The sequence below is a fragment of the Hordeum vulgare genome, chromosome 7H (assembly GCF_904849725.1).
Source record: "Hordeum vulgare subsp. vulgare chromosome 7H, MorexV3_pseudomolecules_assembly, whole genome shotgun sequence".
NCBI lineage: Eukaryota > Viridiplantae > Streptophyta > Magnoliopsida > Poales > Poaceae > Hordeum > Hordeum vulgare.
Genome location: NC_058524.1, coordinates 611,708,732 through 611,724,299, shown reverse-complemented (window position 1 = coordinate 611,724,299; position 15,568 = coordinate 611,708,732). Strand labels below are relative to the sequence as shown.

The following is a 15,568-nucleotide window of genomic DNA, read 5'->3' as shown; positions in this document are numbered from 1 at the left end:
TTCATGAGGAAAATAATTCTGAATTGTTTTTTTTTTGCAAAATAGCAGGTCAAACGTTCCCTTTGTCGTCAAGTCGCTGACAACAGACCCCAATGTCACGTTGGCATGCCTAATCAACGCGTTGTTTGTATAAAAACTTGATTTGCACCGTATATGCGCACCAAAACCAAGTTTTGAGACCAATTCAATGTATGTCACTAGTTTTAACACTAAGCTGACTTTTCACGCCAAGTTGCAACATCAGTGGTGTAATTGAGGATGCAGAGTTTCTGCTCCCGAGCTCAAATGAGCTCGGTGAACAGTAAATTCGAAAAATAAATTTGAAAACCATTCAAAAAATTCTGAATTTTTTTGTGAGCAACATTGCACATTTTTAGAGTATCGATTTTTTTTGTCACGCCTTATAGGAATGTTATTTCAGGCCAAATTTTGCATGCACCTATAACTTTTATCAATGCTGCTCACAAAAAACATTCAGAATTTTTTGAAGTTGTTTCGTTTTTTAAAATTTTATGTTCACGGTGCTAATTTTAGCTGTAATTGACTCTTTTAATTAAGTCTCATGTTTCATATACTGATATACCCAGCATGTTAAAGTAACAGCATGGAGTAATCATGCTCAAGGGTCACATAGGTAATTAAATTGATATATACGTCGACTTGTACATGCATGCATGTGCAACCATGCACTAATTATTTTCTGCAGGGACAAATACATGGTTGTCCCTAAGTTCAATGTTCACCACAGCAGTTTTAGAAGTAGAAAAAGGAACCTCTTCATTGATTCACGTATGACTGCTTAAGTTCAAGAATTTTTGGTGTCTAGTTGAATTTGAAGTTGGTCGAATGCATTATCTTAACCTTTTGTGCTTATCACTTTTCTTTTTGCGGGTAAATACTTGTATTACTCAACAAATACCAGGGCTACGATCAACTTTGCTAAGTTCAGCCCAGCCACACTACAGTTCTCTTTTCGGCTCTATGAAAGTTTGCCAAATAGTCCGGTACATTGTTTTGGCCATGTTTATAACAAATAATATAAGTTTTACAAAGAGAAGGAAGATATCTAATCTCTGCTATTACGAAGCAAACACCGACCTATCATAGTCATCATCCTTTAGTAAATTCACCACTGACATTGGTGCTTATTGCCCTGTAGAACAAAGGAAAATCCTTATATTTCACATTCAGCCACATTAATCTTCCTTGACTGTGAAAATCAATGGTGCCTTCTTACTACTACATCTGTGCAATGTCCTTGTTATACTGATCTATCCATCCATGTATGATCTCAACTTCCTGTCTCCTTTGTTCAACAACCCAGTCTGGATCATCCTTGGTTTCAGATCTGAAGTCCAAATGATGGGCCCCTGAACATCACCACCACAAGAAGTAGCCATGCGTAAGTAAGTTCAGAATACTTGTAAGTTGTAACCTTGCATATTTTCTACAACTTCATGTTTACCTTTCTCTGTGACTAGAGCAATGATGCTGGATGATATGTTCTTGAGCACCCTGATAGCAGTTTGAAAGGAATACTATTAGTACTTTTTACTGTGGTAAAATTGTTACCTGAATGGTCGAAGCTATCGTCATGAATGATTCAGATGGCGAAATCTTTTACTCCTACCCGCCTCGACTCCACGGGTCTCGCATCCCGTTGGAGAATATGATGTTGCTCCCAAATCTCTTGAGAACCTTGTCAATTTTCTGCAGTGGGGTTGTGCAATGCAGTACCAGGTGAGCACATGCCACCGAAAGAAATGCTGCCACCAACTGTTCGTATGTAAGCAACTAAGCAGTGAAAATCTGAAACAAAAACTTACATGACCACCATATTCAGTAGTGATCCAGTTCATCCTCGGACGAACTCCGTAGTCCGCGAGGCAGGCGTCGGAATTATTCTCGTAACTGAAACTGGACGGTGGGAACATGCTCTCATTAGACACTATCATCGGCATGACCATCTCTGTGCAGGCCTGCACAAGAGTTTGTTTCAGAAAACACATATATGATCTTCTCAGGTTCATGTGTTAATCAGTACACCACACACACATGTATGTGAGTCAAGCTTGTACCTGCCAGTCCCAGCCGTCGAGGCCATGAGGGTCATCGTCACCCTCCACCTGGAAGCATTTTTGGTCGCCTGTGTAATTGTAGTACAGGCTCGCCGCAGCGAAAGCTTTGTCGATGATGTCTGCTCCCGTGGGAAAAGAATCAATGATCTTGCACATCTGCAGAAATGTCAGGAGAATTACAATCCGAGCAGAAGAGAATAAAAACAGGTCCTCACAAACTCATGTTCCTCTGCTCCTTCATTTGATTTGGTAATGCAGGCGAGAGTAAGGGATGTAAATTAGGTTAGAAGTGGCTAACCTCCTTCACAGGGTAAGCAGGTAGATTCATCATGAAATTGGCTGGGGTTGGATAGTCCACCATGGCTGTGTAGGTGAATGCTGTACTTAGCCAGTCGCCCAGCGAATCAGCGGACTTTACGGTCCTAAAATTCAAGGGATGACACAACGTCATGAACCTGAGTCATCATCAGTTCGCTGAAATACGGCGCTCTTCATTTGTTCACCACTCCGGCAATCTTGTCAAGACCAGGTTTTCGTTGGCTTTTGAACGTGCGTATGCAGCTGTACAGGCGTGCCTACGCGATTCTTGCTTCGGCCGGCTACTTGACGGAACTTGCGTAACTAGCGACACGAATAAAACTGATCGATGGATTTGATGGCTAAAGGTCCGTGTCGAGCCTTTGCTTTGTATTGCTTTTCGTTCTTGTGGTGTTACAATCAACACCCCTAGGATGTCTTTTATACACGTCCACAAGGGACTATGAAAATAGACTAGGACTAGGAATCCTAATACTACTAGGACTTGGTTTGGCTTTCTTTCCTAATCCTACATGACAACGTGATTAACTCACATTCACCCCCTAATCACGATGTCCTTACTTTCGACCTGGGTCCCAAACACGATTGCTGCTTCTCATAACTGTTATCATCGGCATGGCCTTTGTCGTCCTTTGCAGCATTTTATGGACCGTCTTTACTGTCGTTGGCTCGTTCGTAGCTCGATGACAACACTCCTTTTTCGTCGTGTCTTCAATCTTCACCTCTTCTTCGGTGCTTTGTAGACTGTCCTTCGGATCATCGAGGGCACATCTTTTGAACCCGAGCGAGACCAGACTTCGGTCTAACTTTGAGTTCCAAGCTCTTGGCGCTTGCTTTAACCCGTAAAGTGACTTCTTGAGCTTGTAAACTTTCCCTTCTTCGCCTTTCTTCTCGTAGCCGAGGGGTTGTTCCACGTACACTTCTTCTGTGAGATCGCCGTTGAGGAAAGCGGATTTAACATCTATATGATGAACCTTCCAATCCTCTTGTGCTGCCAAAGCTAGGAGCACTCTCACCGTCTCGATTCGAGCAACCGGTGCAAACACCTCATCATAGTCAACTCCTTGATGTTGAACGTAGCCCTTTGCAACGAGTCTTGCCTTGTACTTCACAATGGCACCCTCCGTGTCCTTCTTTAACTTGTAAACCCACTTCAAACCTATCGTCTTTTGGTTTGGAGGTCGGGTTACCAAAGTCCACGTGCCATTGCTCTCAATTGCCTTCATCTCCTCATCCATGGCGTGCGTCCAGCTAGGACTTTTGCTCGCCTCTACGAAGTTCGCCGGCTCCTCAACTCCGAACAGACATAGTCCGGAGTACTCGAGCGTAACTGGCTTTGTGTACTTGTAGACTTTCTTGAGGGTCTTGTAGCGACGAGGCCCTGAGGAGTCCGTTGTGGCTTGCGAGGGAGGCGACACAAATTGTGTCGGTGTTGATGCACTTGAGGAAGACGGCTGAGACCTTGGTGTGTCATCGACATCCGTGTCGTCGGCGTAGTCGTCGTGACCGTGACCATCATCTTGATTGTCGTCGTCACTATGCGCCTCGTTGTCGATGTTGTCGTCGAGATCTTCGCCTGTGTCGTGCGCGGCGTTGTCGCTATCTCCTTGCGACCTATGCGCGTCGTCGTCGGTGTCGGCACCATGATGATCACTACCATTGTGGTCACCTTGGTTGGGCGTCTTGCCAACCACCTGGACATCCTCCCCTGCATCATCATCAGTTGGAAATTCAACTGCAAATATGTTACTGTTTGGAGCATCGTCGGCTGCGGCGCTCCAATTCCACGCTTGGTTTTCTTCAAACACGACGTCGCGTGAAATCTGTAGACGCTTGGTTTGTGGATCGTAGAAACGGTATGCCTTGGTGCCAGAACTGCTCTGGTATCCGATGAACACCATCTTGGTGCTACGATCGGCAAGCTTTGAGAGGTGCGGCTCCGCCGTCTTCACATGTGCCACGCACCCGAATGTCCTTAGATGAGACACATTCGGCTTACGTCCGTAAATTGCTTCATACGGAGTCTTGCTGACCACCGCCTTCGTTGGAGCCTGGTTGAGAAGATAGACCGCCGTCGAGACAGCTTCTCCCCAAAAAGTCCCCGGCAGGTTCTTGCTCTTGAGTAAACTCCTTGCCATGTCAACGACGGTTCGATTGCGCCTTTCAACGACCCCATTCTGCTGCGGCGTGTAAGGTGCCGTGAGGAACCTCTTTATGCCAATCTTCTCGCAGTAGTCGTTGAACTCATTCGACGTAAACTCTCCGCCGCGATCTGTCCGTAGAGCGCGAACCTTCAGCTTGTGTTCCATCTCTGTTGCAGCCTTTAATTTCTTGAACGCTTCAAACGCCTCATCTTTAGATCGTAGGAGAATGACCCACATATATCTCGAGTAGTCGTCTACCACAAGGAAGAAATACTTCTTTCCAGCGTGAGTTGCCGGGGTGATAGGGCCACATAGATCACCATGGAGCAGCTCGAGTGCATCACTTGCACGATAGGTAGACTGAGCAGGGAATGGCCTGCGGTGCTGTTTTCCAACCAAGCACCCGTCACATACTCGATCAACATGGTCGATAACTGGCATCCCGGATATCATCTGCATCTTTGACATCTTCTTCAAGGCGTAGAAGTTAACGTGTCCAAATCTAGCATGCCATAACCACGAATCATCATCACTCTTGGCAAGCCAACACTCCGGTTGAGATTGATCAAGGTTGAGGATATAGAGCCTATTCCGTGTGCGATTAACACGAGCTAGCACGTTTCGGAGGTTGTCAAAGATCGTCATCACTCCGCTCTCTATATTCACCTTGCATCCATTCTCGTCAAGCTTCCCAATAGAGATGATGTTGTTGCGCAGCCGTGGGATGTAGTACACTCCGGTGAGTATGCGATGTTCGTCTGTGAGACCCTCAAAGAGGACAGATCCTTGCCCGCAAATCTCCACAGCTGAACCATCACCGAACTTGACCGAGCCTTCAACATCGAATTCCAGCTCGAGGAATTTCTCCTTGCACCCCGTCATGTGGTTACTGGCACCCGTGTCGAGATACCACGACACGTTCTGATCACCGGATAACTTTGGTGTCACTTTTTCCTCATGAAGTAGCACCTTCCGGCTTGGTTTCACAACCACCGTTTCACTGAGATCACAAACTTCGGCCATCAGAAGACCTGGACCTTCGTCTTCCTGCTTTGCCAAATTTGCCTTGATCTCCCGCTTGTTAGGCTTTGGACAATCCTTCGTAAAGTGACCCATCTTATTGCAGTTATAGCACTTGACCTCGGACAAGTCCAAGTTCCGTGGTTTCTGCTCTTTAGATTGGCCCGCCTTACCACGACCTTGTGGTTTGCCTTTTCCTTTGCCTTTTCCGGTTTGCCCATCGCCCTTCGTCTTGCTTGAGCCTTCGCCATCGTCACGCCTTCCTTTGCTACTTGGGGCCTCCCAATCTGTGCGCAAGTACATGAGTTGGTCACTACCTCCTCCTTTGCCTTTCCGACAGCCACGAGCATTCTCTTCCCATGTCCGCAATCGTCCGATCGCCTCCGTTATGGTCATGTCGTCGATGTCGTAAAGCTGCTCGAGCGTGCCGATGATGTACGTGAATTTATCAGTGACAGAACTGAAAAATTTCTCCACGATCTCGGTCTCATCGAGCTTTGCACCAAGCGCGCGGATCTCTCCCACCAAAGTAGTAAGACGCATGGCGTAGTCATTCACCGATTCAGTTTCCTCCATCTGCAACTTGTGAAATTGGCGCTTCAGCACTTGTGCCCGAGCCTTGGTGACGCGATCTTCTCCGATCCTCATCTCCTTGAGTGCGTTCCACGCCTCTCTTGCCGTCTCGAACTCCGCCAATGTCATTAGCACGGAATCCGGCACGAACTGGGCTATGGCGGCCATGGCACCTTCGTCGGACTCGTCATCGACGTCGTCGTCCGTGATTGCCTGCCACACTCGAAGGGTTCGGAGAATAATCTTCATCTTCACCGCCCACACGCCATGGCACCATCGTCGTCCGTGAGCATCGGGTACTGGATGGGGATGTTGCGATGCGCCTGGACGTTGGCGCCGCTCGTTCCTCCACCACTGGTTGCTGACTTGACGCCCTTCTTCACCTTGTCGCCGTTCTTGTCGGACTTGACCGACTCAGCGTCGCTGTCCGCCATCGTAGATCGTAGATCGTCGAGGCTCTAGATACCAATTGTTGGCTTTTGAACGTGCGTATGCAGCTGTACAGGCGTGCCTACGCGATTCTTGCTTCGACCGGCTACTTGACGGAACTTGCGTAACTAGCGACACGAATAAAACTGATCGATGGATTTGATGGCTAAAGGTCCGTGTCGAGCCTTTGCTTTGTATTGCTTTTCGTTCTTGTGGTGTTACAATCAACACCCCTAGGATGTCTTTTATACACGTCCACAAGGGACTATGAAAATAGACTAGGACTAGGAATCCTAATACTACTAGGACTTGGTTTGGCTTTCTTTCCTAATCCTACATGACAACGTGATTAACTCACACCTGAGTCATCATCAGTTCGCTGAAATACGGCGCTCTTCATTTGTTCACCACTCCGGCAATCTTGTCAAGACCAGGTTTTCATGTCCAATGTCTGCATCTGAGCTTAGTGTCTATGTCAGTAGCAAATCTATCTCTATCCAATATTGGACTTTTTCGATAAAGGGCATTTTTATTAACTCAAACAATAGCATTAGCCGATACAAAGCATGATGAGTAACACTCGGTCTCTGCATAACCAAGATTCACACAGCCAAACACACAAGTGGTCTGACAAAAGAAAAAGAAATAAAAGCTGACATGTCGACAACAGTAGTCATATAGGGCCGAAACTATGCCTATGTCGAAGAAGCTGATGAACCAATTCGGAGAAAATGATGTCACCCATGTTGGGTAAAAAACTCGTCTATCCATTGAACTTAATGTACATTCTCTAAGGCTTGACTATTCGTTTGAGTTACTTATACTTACAAAGAAAACAATACTTGCAGTCTTAATCCCATGTTTTTCTCCTTATTACTAACGAACGCGACCATATGAGGGTCTCCCCAGCAGTTTACCGTTTTTGATCTGTCCCAAGCAGTTTTCAGTAAAGGAAAAGAAAAGAAAGAATCTCCTTCTATGATATGATTTAGAGTAGTTTTTTATTAATCGGTGGGTATGGGGATGTCAAAAGGAAAGGGATGGAGTTTTTCTCGCTTTTGGCGTAGCAGGCCTCCATTTGTAGTGTGTTAGGCAAAGCTTACTTGCAGGCCCTGAAGGTTTTGCTGAGCTCCAAGAGGCCTGTGTGGTTGGATCCCCTGTCATCTAGCACATCCCAGGCCGCCTTGATGACACTGAAGCAATTTAAGCTCTCAGACTGCAAAATTAGTTGGATATTACAAACTTACAATCAGCTGATTAAACAAATTTGTCTTTTTGGCAGCTACTAATCAAGCATCAATCAGACAAAGATGTTACTACAAAGTGACTCATCAATATTAGTAGAGGCATGAATGATGAACAAAATACACCGTCGCAATCAAGCTACTCAAAAACTGAATCATTACTTCATTAGCCGTGGTGAACTCATTAAGGTAAGGCCTCACTAGACATCCACTTCATTGGCCATCTCAGTCACACACTTAAATTCTTGAATGATTCTAACCAGACACGTCTGTCAATTCACAACTGAAAACCACTAAGGTGACGCTAGGGTAGTGTTAACACGACAGCAAGTGAAATTCAGTACTAATATATGATGCACAATAAAAAAAACTCTAGTTCAACAAGTGAAATTCAGAGCAAGAGCGCTCTCATGAGTCATGACCAATAATTTGACCGGTGACACTACGTACTGGGCCATCCGTCAAGAAAATATTTGACCAACTTACTTTTGAGCAAGTTAAAAAAAGAAGAGCACGATCGATGATGCTATGCGGTACTAGTAGTTATTAATTCCAATTATTACGTACCTTGAAGTCCTGTGAGACAGTGTCGTAGAAGCTAGACCACGGGGTGATGTCGTCGAACTGCAGGATCGGTGCAGAGGACGCGACTGCTCCCATGGCGACATGGGGGTACTTGAGCCTGAACCACGAAGCCAGCACTAGAAATAAAACAACAACATTATTTACTTCAGTTTCAAACAACAGCATTGGTCCATGGATATAATATACGGAGACACGTCAGTGATTGGCTTACTGCCGCCGTAGGAGCCGCCGAAGACGACGACGGGGGCGTCGACGGTGGAGAGGTTGTGCTTGAGGCTGGTGATGAGGACGGCGAAGTCGGCTAGCGCCTGCGTGGACGTCAGGTACCCCAGCGTGTCGGCCGACTTGTACGAGTCGTTCCCGAACGGCTTCGACTCCCCGTAGAACCGATGCTGCACACAAATTTCAAACAAGCAGAACATGAAAGTGATTGCTGTTCGTTGCTGATTAGTAGGGCAACCAAACTACTCAAAAAAGTGATTGCTGTACCTCGATGAAGACGAGGAGGGCGCCGAAGTCGGGCGCGATGTCGAACAAGAAGCCGGTGTTGGTGGCGAACCACTCGATGTCGCCCTCGTTGCCGGTGTACACGAACAGCGGCCCGGCGGCGGGCTTCCGGCGCCAGAAGGTGTCGTTGAGGAGGTACTTTTGGGAGAAGAGGTTGGAGGCGTTGGGCGTGAAGGTGAAGTGGTCCAGCTCCTGCTGGAAGTAGTGCGCAGTGAACGGCTTCGCCGCCGCGGCGGAGGCCGTGACGGCGGCGGCGGCGGCGGCGTACCTGCCGTTCGAGTGCTGCTGCTGCTGCAGGGGAGCGAGTCCTGCTCCTGGGAAAGGAGGAGTATGGTGGGTGGGGCGCCTGGAGGATGCCGCTGCCGGCGCAGGCGCGAGGAGGACGAGGAGCAGCAGCGCCGGGACGACAGCGTGGAGCGACGAGTAGCCTGCCATTTTTGCCGGTCGACCCTCTCTCTGCAGCTCGCCCGCGTGTGGTGTGGGGTTTAAGAGCAGCTACGGCCGCCGAATACATTAAATCAGAATCCATGGATGCGTCCACGGATATAGTGACCTGGTCAGGCCTCAAAATTACATTTTCACGAGAAAAAAGTCCATTTCAAACCTTAAACTCTTAGAGGTTTGATGAAATGGGCTTTAAGTTAGAATCTCCGTCGGTCGCATCCTGAACTATATAATTCCAGTCTATATTAAACCCTGACGTCATTTGTTAAACAGGAATTAATGACATAGCCGGGATTGCTGACATTTTGGCAAAAGGCACACAGCCTGGTCCTTGCTGGGCTGGCCCGCCTTAGGTTTTTGTTTCGTTAAAACGAGAAAAAAAACGCAAAACGGTGCACACGCTGCTCTAGTCGGCCAGCTTTACTTTCTTTCATTAATTAAAAGTGGAACGCTAGCGTTCGTCGGATTATTTTTAAAAATTATCCGTCACCAAGCTAGCCGTCGGATGCCGATCTAACACCCCGCATCCCCGCCAAAGGGTCAGTAGTTATTTCCTGAAACGACGTTCGAGTTGTGGAAACTTTCGCCTTGTTGTAAGAAATAAACTTTGGATCCGTTAATTCCTGAATCAATGGTTGAGTTTCAGAAATAATTTGCTTGTTGCAGAATTTTTTGTTCTTCGTCTTTCTGTAACATAGGTATTTTTACGAAAGAATTTTTTGCAACAACGGTCAAGTTTCAGGAATTTTTGCGACGAAAGTCACGTTGCAGAAGCACTACCCAGCCGGGATCCATGCTCAACGGAGAGTCGGCACGCGGGCTGGCCTCCGGATGCTGCAGGAACGAGCAGGGAAGCTCCCCGACCACGGGAGGCGGTGTGGTCCCGTTGCTTGCCGGACTTGAGAGGAGGCGGCCGGCGAGCTCTTGGCTTGCTCCGATGAAAGTCGTCGTCGCCACGCAAGCTGCAGGAACAACGTCCTGAAACAATGGAATTGTTTCAGAAAAACGGTCACGGCTCGTCCGCCCGGCCACGTGGCAAACAAAGGAGGCGGTGGACGCGAGAGCAGGATCAGCCGGCTGGAAGGTAACGTTTCCCTAATTAAAAGGGGAACACTACGGGTCCGTCGGATGATTTTTTTAAATTATCCGTCACCTAGCTAGCCGTCGGATGCCGATCTAACACCCCGCATCCCCGCCGCATGGTCAGTAGTTATTTCCTGAAACGACGCTCAAGTTGCGGAAACTTTCGTTTTGTTGCAAGAAATAAACTTTGGATCCGTTAATTTCTGAAACAATGGTCGAGTTTTAGAAACAATTTGCTTGTTGCAGAAAAAAAAATCTTCGTCTTTCTGTAACATAAGTATTTTTACGGAAGAATTTTTTGCAACAACGGTCGAGTTTCAGGAATTTTTGCAACGAAAGTCACGTTGCAGCCGGGATCCATGCTCAACGGAGAGTCGGGCGCGCGATCAGGGACGCATCTCCAGGGAGGCAGAGAAGCTCCTCGACGGCGGGAGCTCGCCGGCGTCCGCGCCGCACACCTCCTCGTTCGCCGTGCGAGGTGGGGATCCGACGAGGAGCTGGATCTCGTCGGCGAGGTGGGGATCCGGCGAGCTGGCGAGGACCGACGGCGGCGAAGGTTCGCCGGACTCCGGTAGGCTCGTCCCCGGTAGCAGAGGAGCCACGACGAGGAACCTGAAGTGCTTCAGCTTCAGCCCCCGTTTCTGAAACAACGCTCCAGTTTTTGAAACAACGAGCCAGTTTTGAAAAATGACGGACGAGCGGACGACGGATGGATCAACCGGATCAATCAGTGGGATGTAATCTTTTCCTTAATTAAAAAGTAAAACCACACACACGGTGGCACGAAGTTTCGAACCAGAGAAACTCAAGTAATCCACCATCAGAAGTAACCACCAGGACTACACCTTTGTTGTTTTCAGTGCATACCTTTTTTGTTCTTTTCACTCCTCTTTCCTTTTCCTTTTCCTTTCTTGCCATAGTATGGCTCCTCCAGTCACACTCAGAAGCATTTGCAACCCCAGACGCCAAAAAAAACCATTGTCAAAAGGTAAGGATGCAGCACCGGGCGGTTCCATTGCCAGCAAAGATCGAGGCTCCAGCTCAAGTCAAGGAAGCTTCAGAGGTGGTCACCAGTGAAGTAGTCCGATCCATTCAGAGGTGATTTTTCTAAAGGTCGAATTATTTTAATATAAACACCGATGGTCATATTAGTAGGAAATAGCAAACAAAAAAAACAACCTCGTGAACCAGATTTTCAAAAAGAAAAATCCACGTATTTAAAAAAAGGTTCACGATTTCAAAAAAGTCCAATAGTCTTATAAAAAGTGTACCATCCCTGGCAATGTAGAGTAGGACATGGAATACACACCGGCTCACGAGACGCGAGGCGTCATCGTCTCCCATACATTATTTTTCCTCGTCGGATTTCGGAGCCTTCACGGTGTAGGTGGATGCGAGGTCGACGACGCATCGTGTTCGGGGAAGGCCGACATGTCCACCATAACGTGATTGTGTCTCCCGGATTTGCAGGCCATTCGTTGAGGACTTGGAGAATGCGACTTCGCCTCACCGCCGTAGGCCGCGAGGCTGTCGCGGCTTCCTGCGCCCACGTCGTGTCATACCCTCAGTGGACATGTCATGTATGGCCTCGTCGTTGGCGTGGGAATGAAGGGGTTGCGCGTCCGTCATGACGCTCAAACGGTGACGGGTGGCCTCACCGTTGGCGTGGGAATGAAGGGGTTGCGCGTCCACCATGGCATTATTACGGTCCTAGGTGGCCTCGTCGTTAGGGTGGGAATGAAGGGTTTGCGTGTTCGCCCTGGTATTCAAACGCTAGACGGAGCGCACCGCCTCTCGCCAGGCAATGACGATGTGGCAACGAAAGGATTGTGTGTTAGCCACGGTGTTCAGACGCTAGAAGGAGCACACCGCCTCCGGCCTGGCAGCGATGACGCACCGCGCGCCGAGCGCCATTTGGGCGGAGGCGATGGGTTCCCGGCGAATCGAGTCTAACCGTTGCAGGGCATTCTCCTTACAGGTACGACGGAGCGTAGTGTGGACTGTCACCTTTACCTCGGGCCTGATTAGGATGAGGTCCCACTTCATAGATCAACTGACAAAGGACTCAAATTCGTTGCCCGACATGCCATAGAAGACTGGAGTTTGTCGGAAGTGAGCTTGAGCGAACATGAGCGAAGTGGAGTGTCTATGGTTTGGTCCCGGAAGCGAATGAGGACAAATATATGTGGGATCGAGGTGGGCTAGCGTGGGCTGGATCCATGCGCCTGGTCGCGTCCACGCCACGCATTTCCGTCTAGACTGAATTTGAGGGGCGTCAGTCATAGACGTTTATGACTGGTTTGAGGCCAGATTAGGTCGGTTTTTTTGTTTGAACGCTTAGTAACTACCGTTTCTCCGAGCATTTGAGACGGGTTTAAGACACAAATGATTGTGCGACGTGCCAAATGTGACACTAGTAGTGTGACGCGCCAAATGCGACGGCAGTTTCTTCTAACTACCGTGAACATTTTGGTTCCACAACAAATGACTTGGTAACAAGAAAAGTAGGAAGTTCACGTAAAAAAAATGAAGTTTTCTATCGTGTCATTATACGTGGCTCCTTTTGCTCTACTTAAGAAAACGTCTTTTTTCTTCTCACGTCGGAGTTGTCATTTGTTCACCTTCTCTTCGATGTTCTTTGGGCCATGGAGTTGTGGAGAATCTTCAGCCCTCCGCCAATGGGAAGGACTCCGATCTCGTTTTTATTAAGTTCAATGTTTTGGTTGACGCTGTGAAGATGATGGTGCTTTTCAATAGGAATAGTGTCTTTTCCCATTTTGATGGTGCATCTTGCATTATTGGAGGACGTGTGGAGACGTGTCCCTGTCGGATTTCATAGGAATCGGTTGGTGATGGTCTTCGATGAATTTATTTGGATTTAGGTTTCATTTGTTTTTCGTTCATGTGGTTATAGGTTTGATTTTTTTTATCCATGATGATATTCATCGGCGATGATTGCTGCTCTATTGCGCTGGTTCTTTGGGGCCTTAACACGATAACTTTTTGATTGTCGACTACAACAAGATTTGTCCAATTCGGATAAGGAACGGGCGGTGACAGTGATGTGGTTTCGGCTCGCTTTCGTACTTATAATCATCACCGTGTGGTCGATAAACATGGTTGTAATTTTGTTACATGTTGTGTTCTTTGTATCGTCATGATTGATTATGAATAGATCAAAAAAATTCTAAAAAGATGACTTGGTACAAGAGAATGACTCGAGCGCCATTCCAAATTTCCGTTCCACAAAGCAGTGCCGGCATTCTCTCGCCGGCCACACAAGATGGCGCTAGACGCTGTTGAACTGGCCAGCCGCGTCGCCGTCGCATCGTCCGCAACGCGTACGTGCACACGAGAGACGACACGGCGCCGTCCTCCCCGGCGCAAGTCTTTGGCGTAAAACCAAGGAAACGGTGCCATGACAAGAGCAAAGCAGCTCAAGGGTACAAGAAAGTGCCTGTCCCTGTTGAGTCTCGTGTTCTCTCGATCAGTGTCTGGGTAGCCCGCCCGAGAGGAGAACTTCCCGGAGCACAAGGGCACTGCGCGGGGTGATGGGTTCCTTGCCCTGTTTTAGCCTTGTCCAATCGTTATACCACCAGAGTCGCCCATCACACCGCACGTCATGCATGGTGGTAGGAATACCATCACGTTCAAGTAAACATGATCTAGGCGTGTGAACCCGCAGCATCACATCTCTAAGGAGATATTTGTATCATCTTTGTTTTTATTCCTATTTGTGTTTGTCATTTTTTCGATGCACGGGGTATAATGTAAAACACACAACCACCACAGTAAGAGCATCTGCATCCGGACTTATAAATTCGGCTCCTTAAATGTCTACGGACACGTTCGGACGCATCCATGGACACTGACTGGTCAAACCTTACATTTGGTGTTATGCATCTGAATACGTCATATTTCATCCACTAAATCCATACAACCCATGTAAAAAAATTTATCTATGTGATACGTACACTATGCTAGTCTAAGTTTCTTCCCGAGAGAAGTCCATGATGTCCGTGTCGGGCGCAAGATAGTTGGACGCGTAGGAGGGCTCTGACTCCTCCGCCTCCTCATCTATAGCCACGGGCATCTCGTTAGCGTCAGTGGCGTGCTCCACCTCCGCTTCCCGCAGACGACGCCGCTTGGCCTCCGTCGCCGATTTCGACCAAAGGCAATCAAGGATCGGTTGCTGCTCTACGGCCCCACCTCCGCTTCCCGCAGACGACGCCGCTTGGCCTCCGTCGCCGATTTCGACCAAAGGCAATCAAGGATCGGTTGCTGCTCTACGGCCCCAGCGGCCCCCACGTCATCGTCCTCCTCCTACTACTACTCCATTTCCTCGTGTTTCTCCTCCTCCAGATCTACCGCATCCAAAGGTAGTCCCATGGATATTTTTAAGGAGACAATTGCATCATATCTGTATATGTTCTTATTTGTGCTTGTTATTATTGGGTGCACACAAATAACGCCTACCGAAGATCATAGTCTCGGAACTTGAAGAATACCAAAACCAGCACATGTAGCCCGATTCAACGAAATCATCGCCTCTCACCAAATAAATATTTGTCCATGAGTACATACAAATGTTTATTTTGTAAAACAAACATAAGCCTATCTTGGCATTCCAAATTATATTATGGTTAGAACATTAAGCGGTGACTGAGCTTCCATAATATTAATAGTCCATCACATATTTTCTCTACCCATGGTCTACGACAGTATCAACACACAAGGAGCAGTCATGAGATATGATGTGCTTTCATAATTCTCTTTCACCTTTTTTCCGACTTGTCTCCCCTCACTCTCATGAATCCATCCGATCGTTTCATCCCAAGATACAAGTTGGACAGTTGCATAGCATATCCCCATCACCCCCATGCAAAATCTACTCGCACCTCATCGTGTCCCCCAACGAACGAGCATACCGGCACTGACCAGACTACACGGAGGAGCAATGAGTCTGCTCCTACGTTAAGACAGAAAGAAGAAAGATGTACATTTTCCGCACAGTGGTGGGAATCTGCACTGCTGATGCGGCTATCATTCGGCCTGTCAAAGGATCAAAATCATGGAGCAGGCCCACCGCCGGTCTCAATGATTCTAACACTTGACATAGAACCACAGAAATGACAAAAGCTTC

General features: G+C 47.7%; 1 protein-coding gene across 1 annotated transcript; it reads right to left on the bottom strand.

The window, feature by feature from the left end:
• Nucleotides 1–925: 925 nt before the first annotated feature.
• On the bottom strand, nucleotides 926–9,408 carry LOC123407301 (lysosomal Pro-X carboxypeptidase-like). Its single transcript, XM_045100406.1, has 10 exons — nucleotides 8,881–9,408; nucleotides 8,603–8,783; nucleotides 8,374–8,507; nucleotides 7,666–7,778; nucleotides 2,377–2,500; nucleotides 2,079–2,234; nucleotides 1,827–1,979; nucleotides 1,631–1,710; nucleotides 1,466–1,515; nucleotides 926–1,370 (listed from the first exon to the last, which is right to left on the bottom strand). The coding sequence occupies exons 1-10, from the start codon at nucleotides 9,331–9,333 to the stop codon at nucleotides 1,240–1,242; spliced, it is 1,575 nt and encodes a 524-aa protein (XP_044956341.1). The 5' UTR covers nucleotides 9,334–9,408; the 3' UTR covers nucleotides 926–1,239.
• Between the last annotated feature and the right edge of the window lie 6,160 nt (nucleotides 9,409–15,568).

Excerpts from the sequence above, each read along its gene's own strand:
- LOC123407301 (XM_045100406.1), bottom strand. The coding sequence starts at position 9,333 with ATGGCAGGCTACTCGTCGCTCCACGCTGTCGTCCCGGCGCTGCTGCTC. Across the intron at positions 1,980-2,078 it reads TCGACGGCTGGGACTGGCAG|GCCTGCACAGAGATGGTCAT; the intron begins GTACAAGCTTGA and ends ACTCTTGTGCAG. Across the intron at positions 1,711-1,826 it reads CTACTGAATATGGTGGTCAT|AAAATTGACAAGGTTCTCAA; the intron begins GTAAGTTTTTGT and ends ACCCCACTGCAG.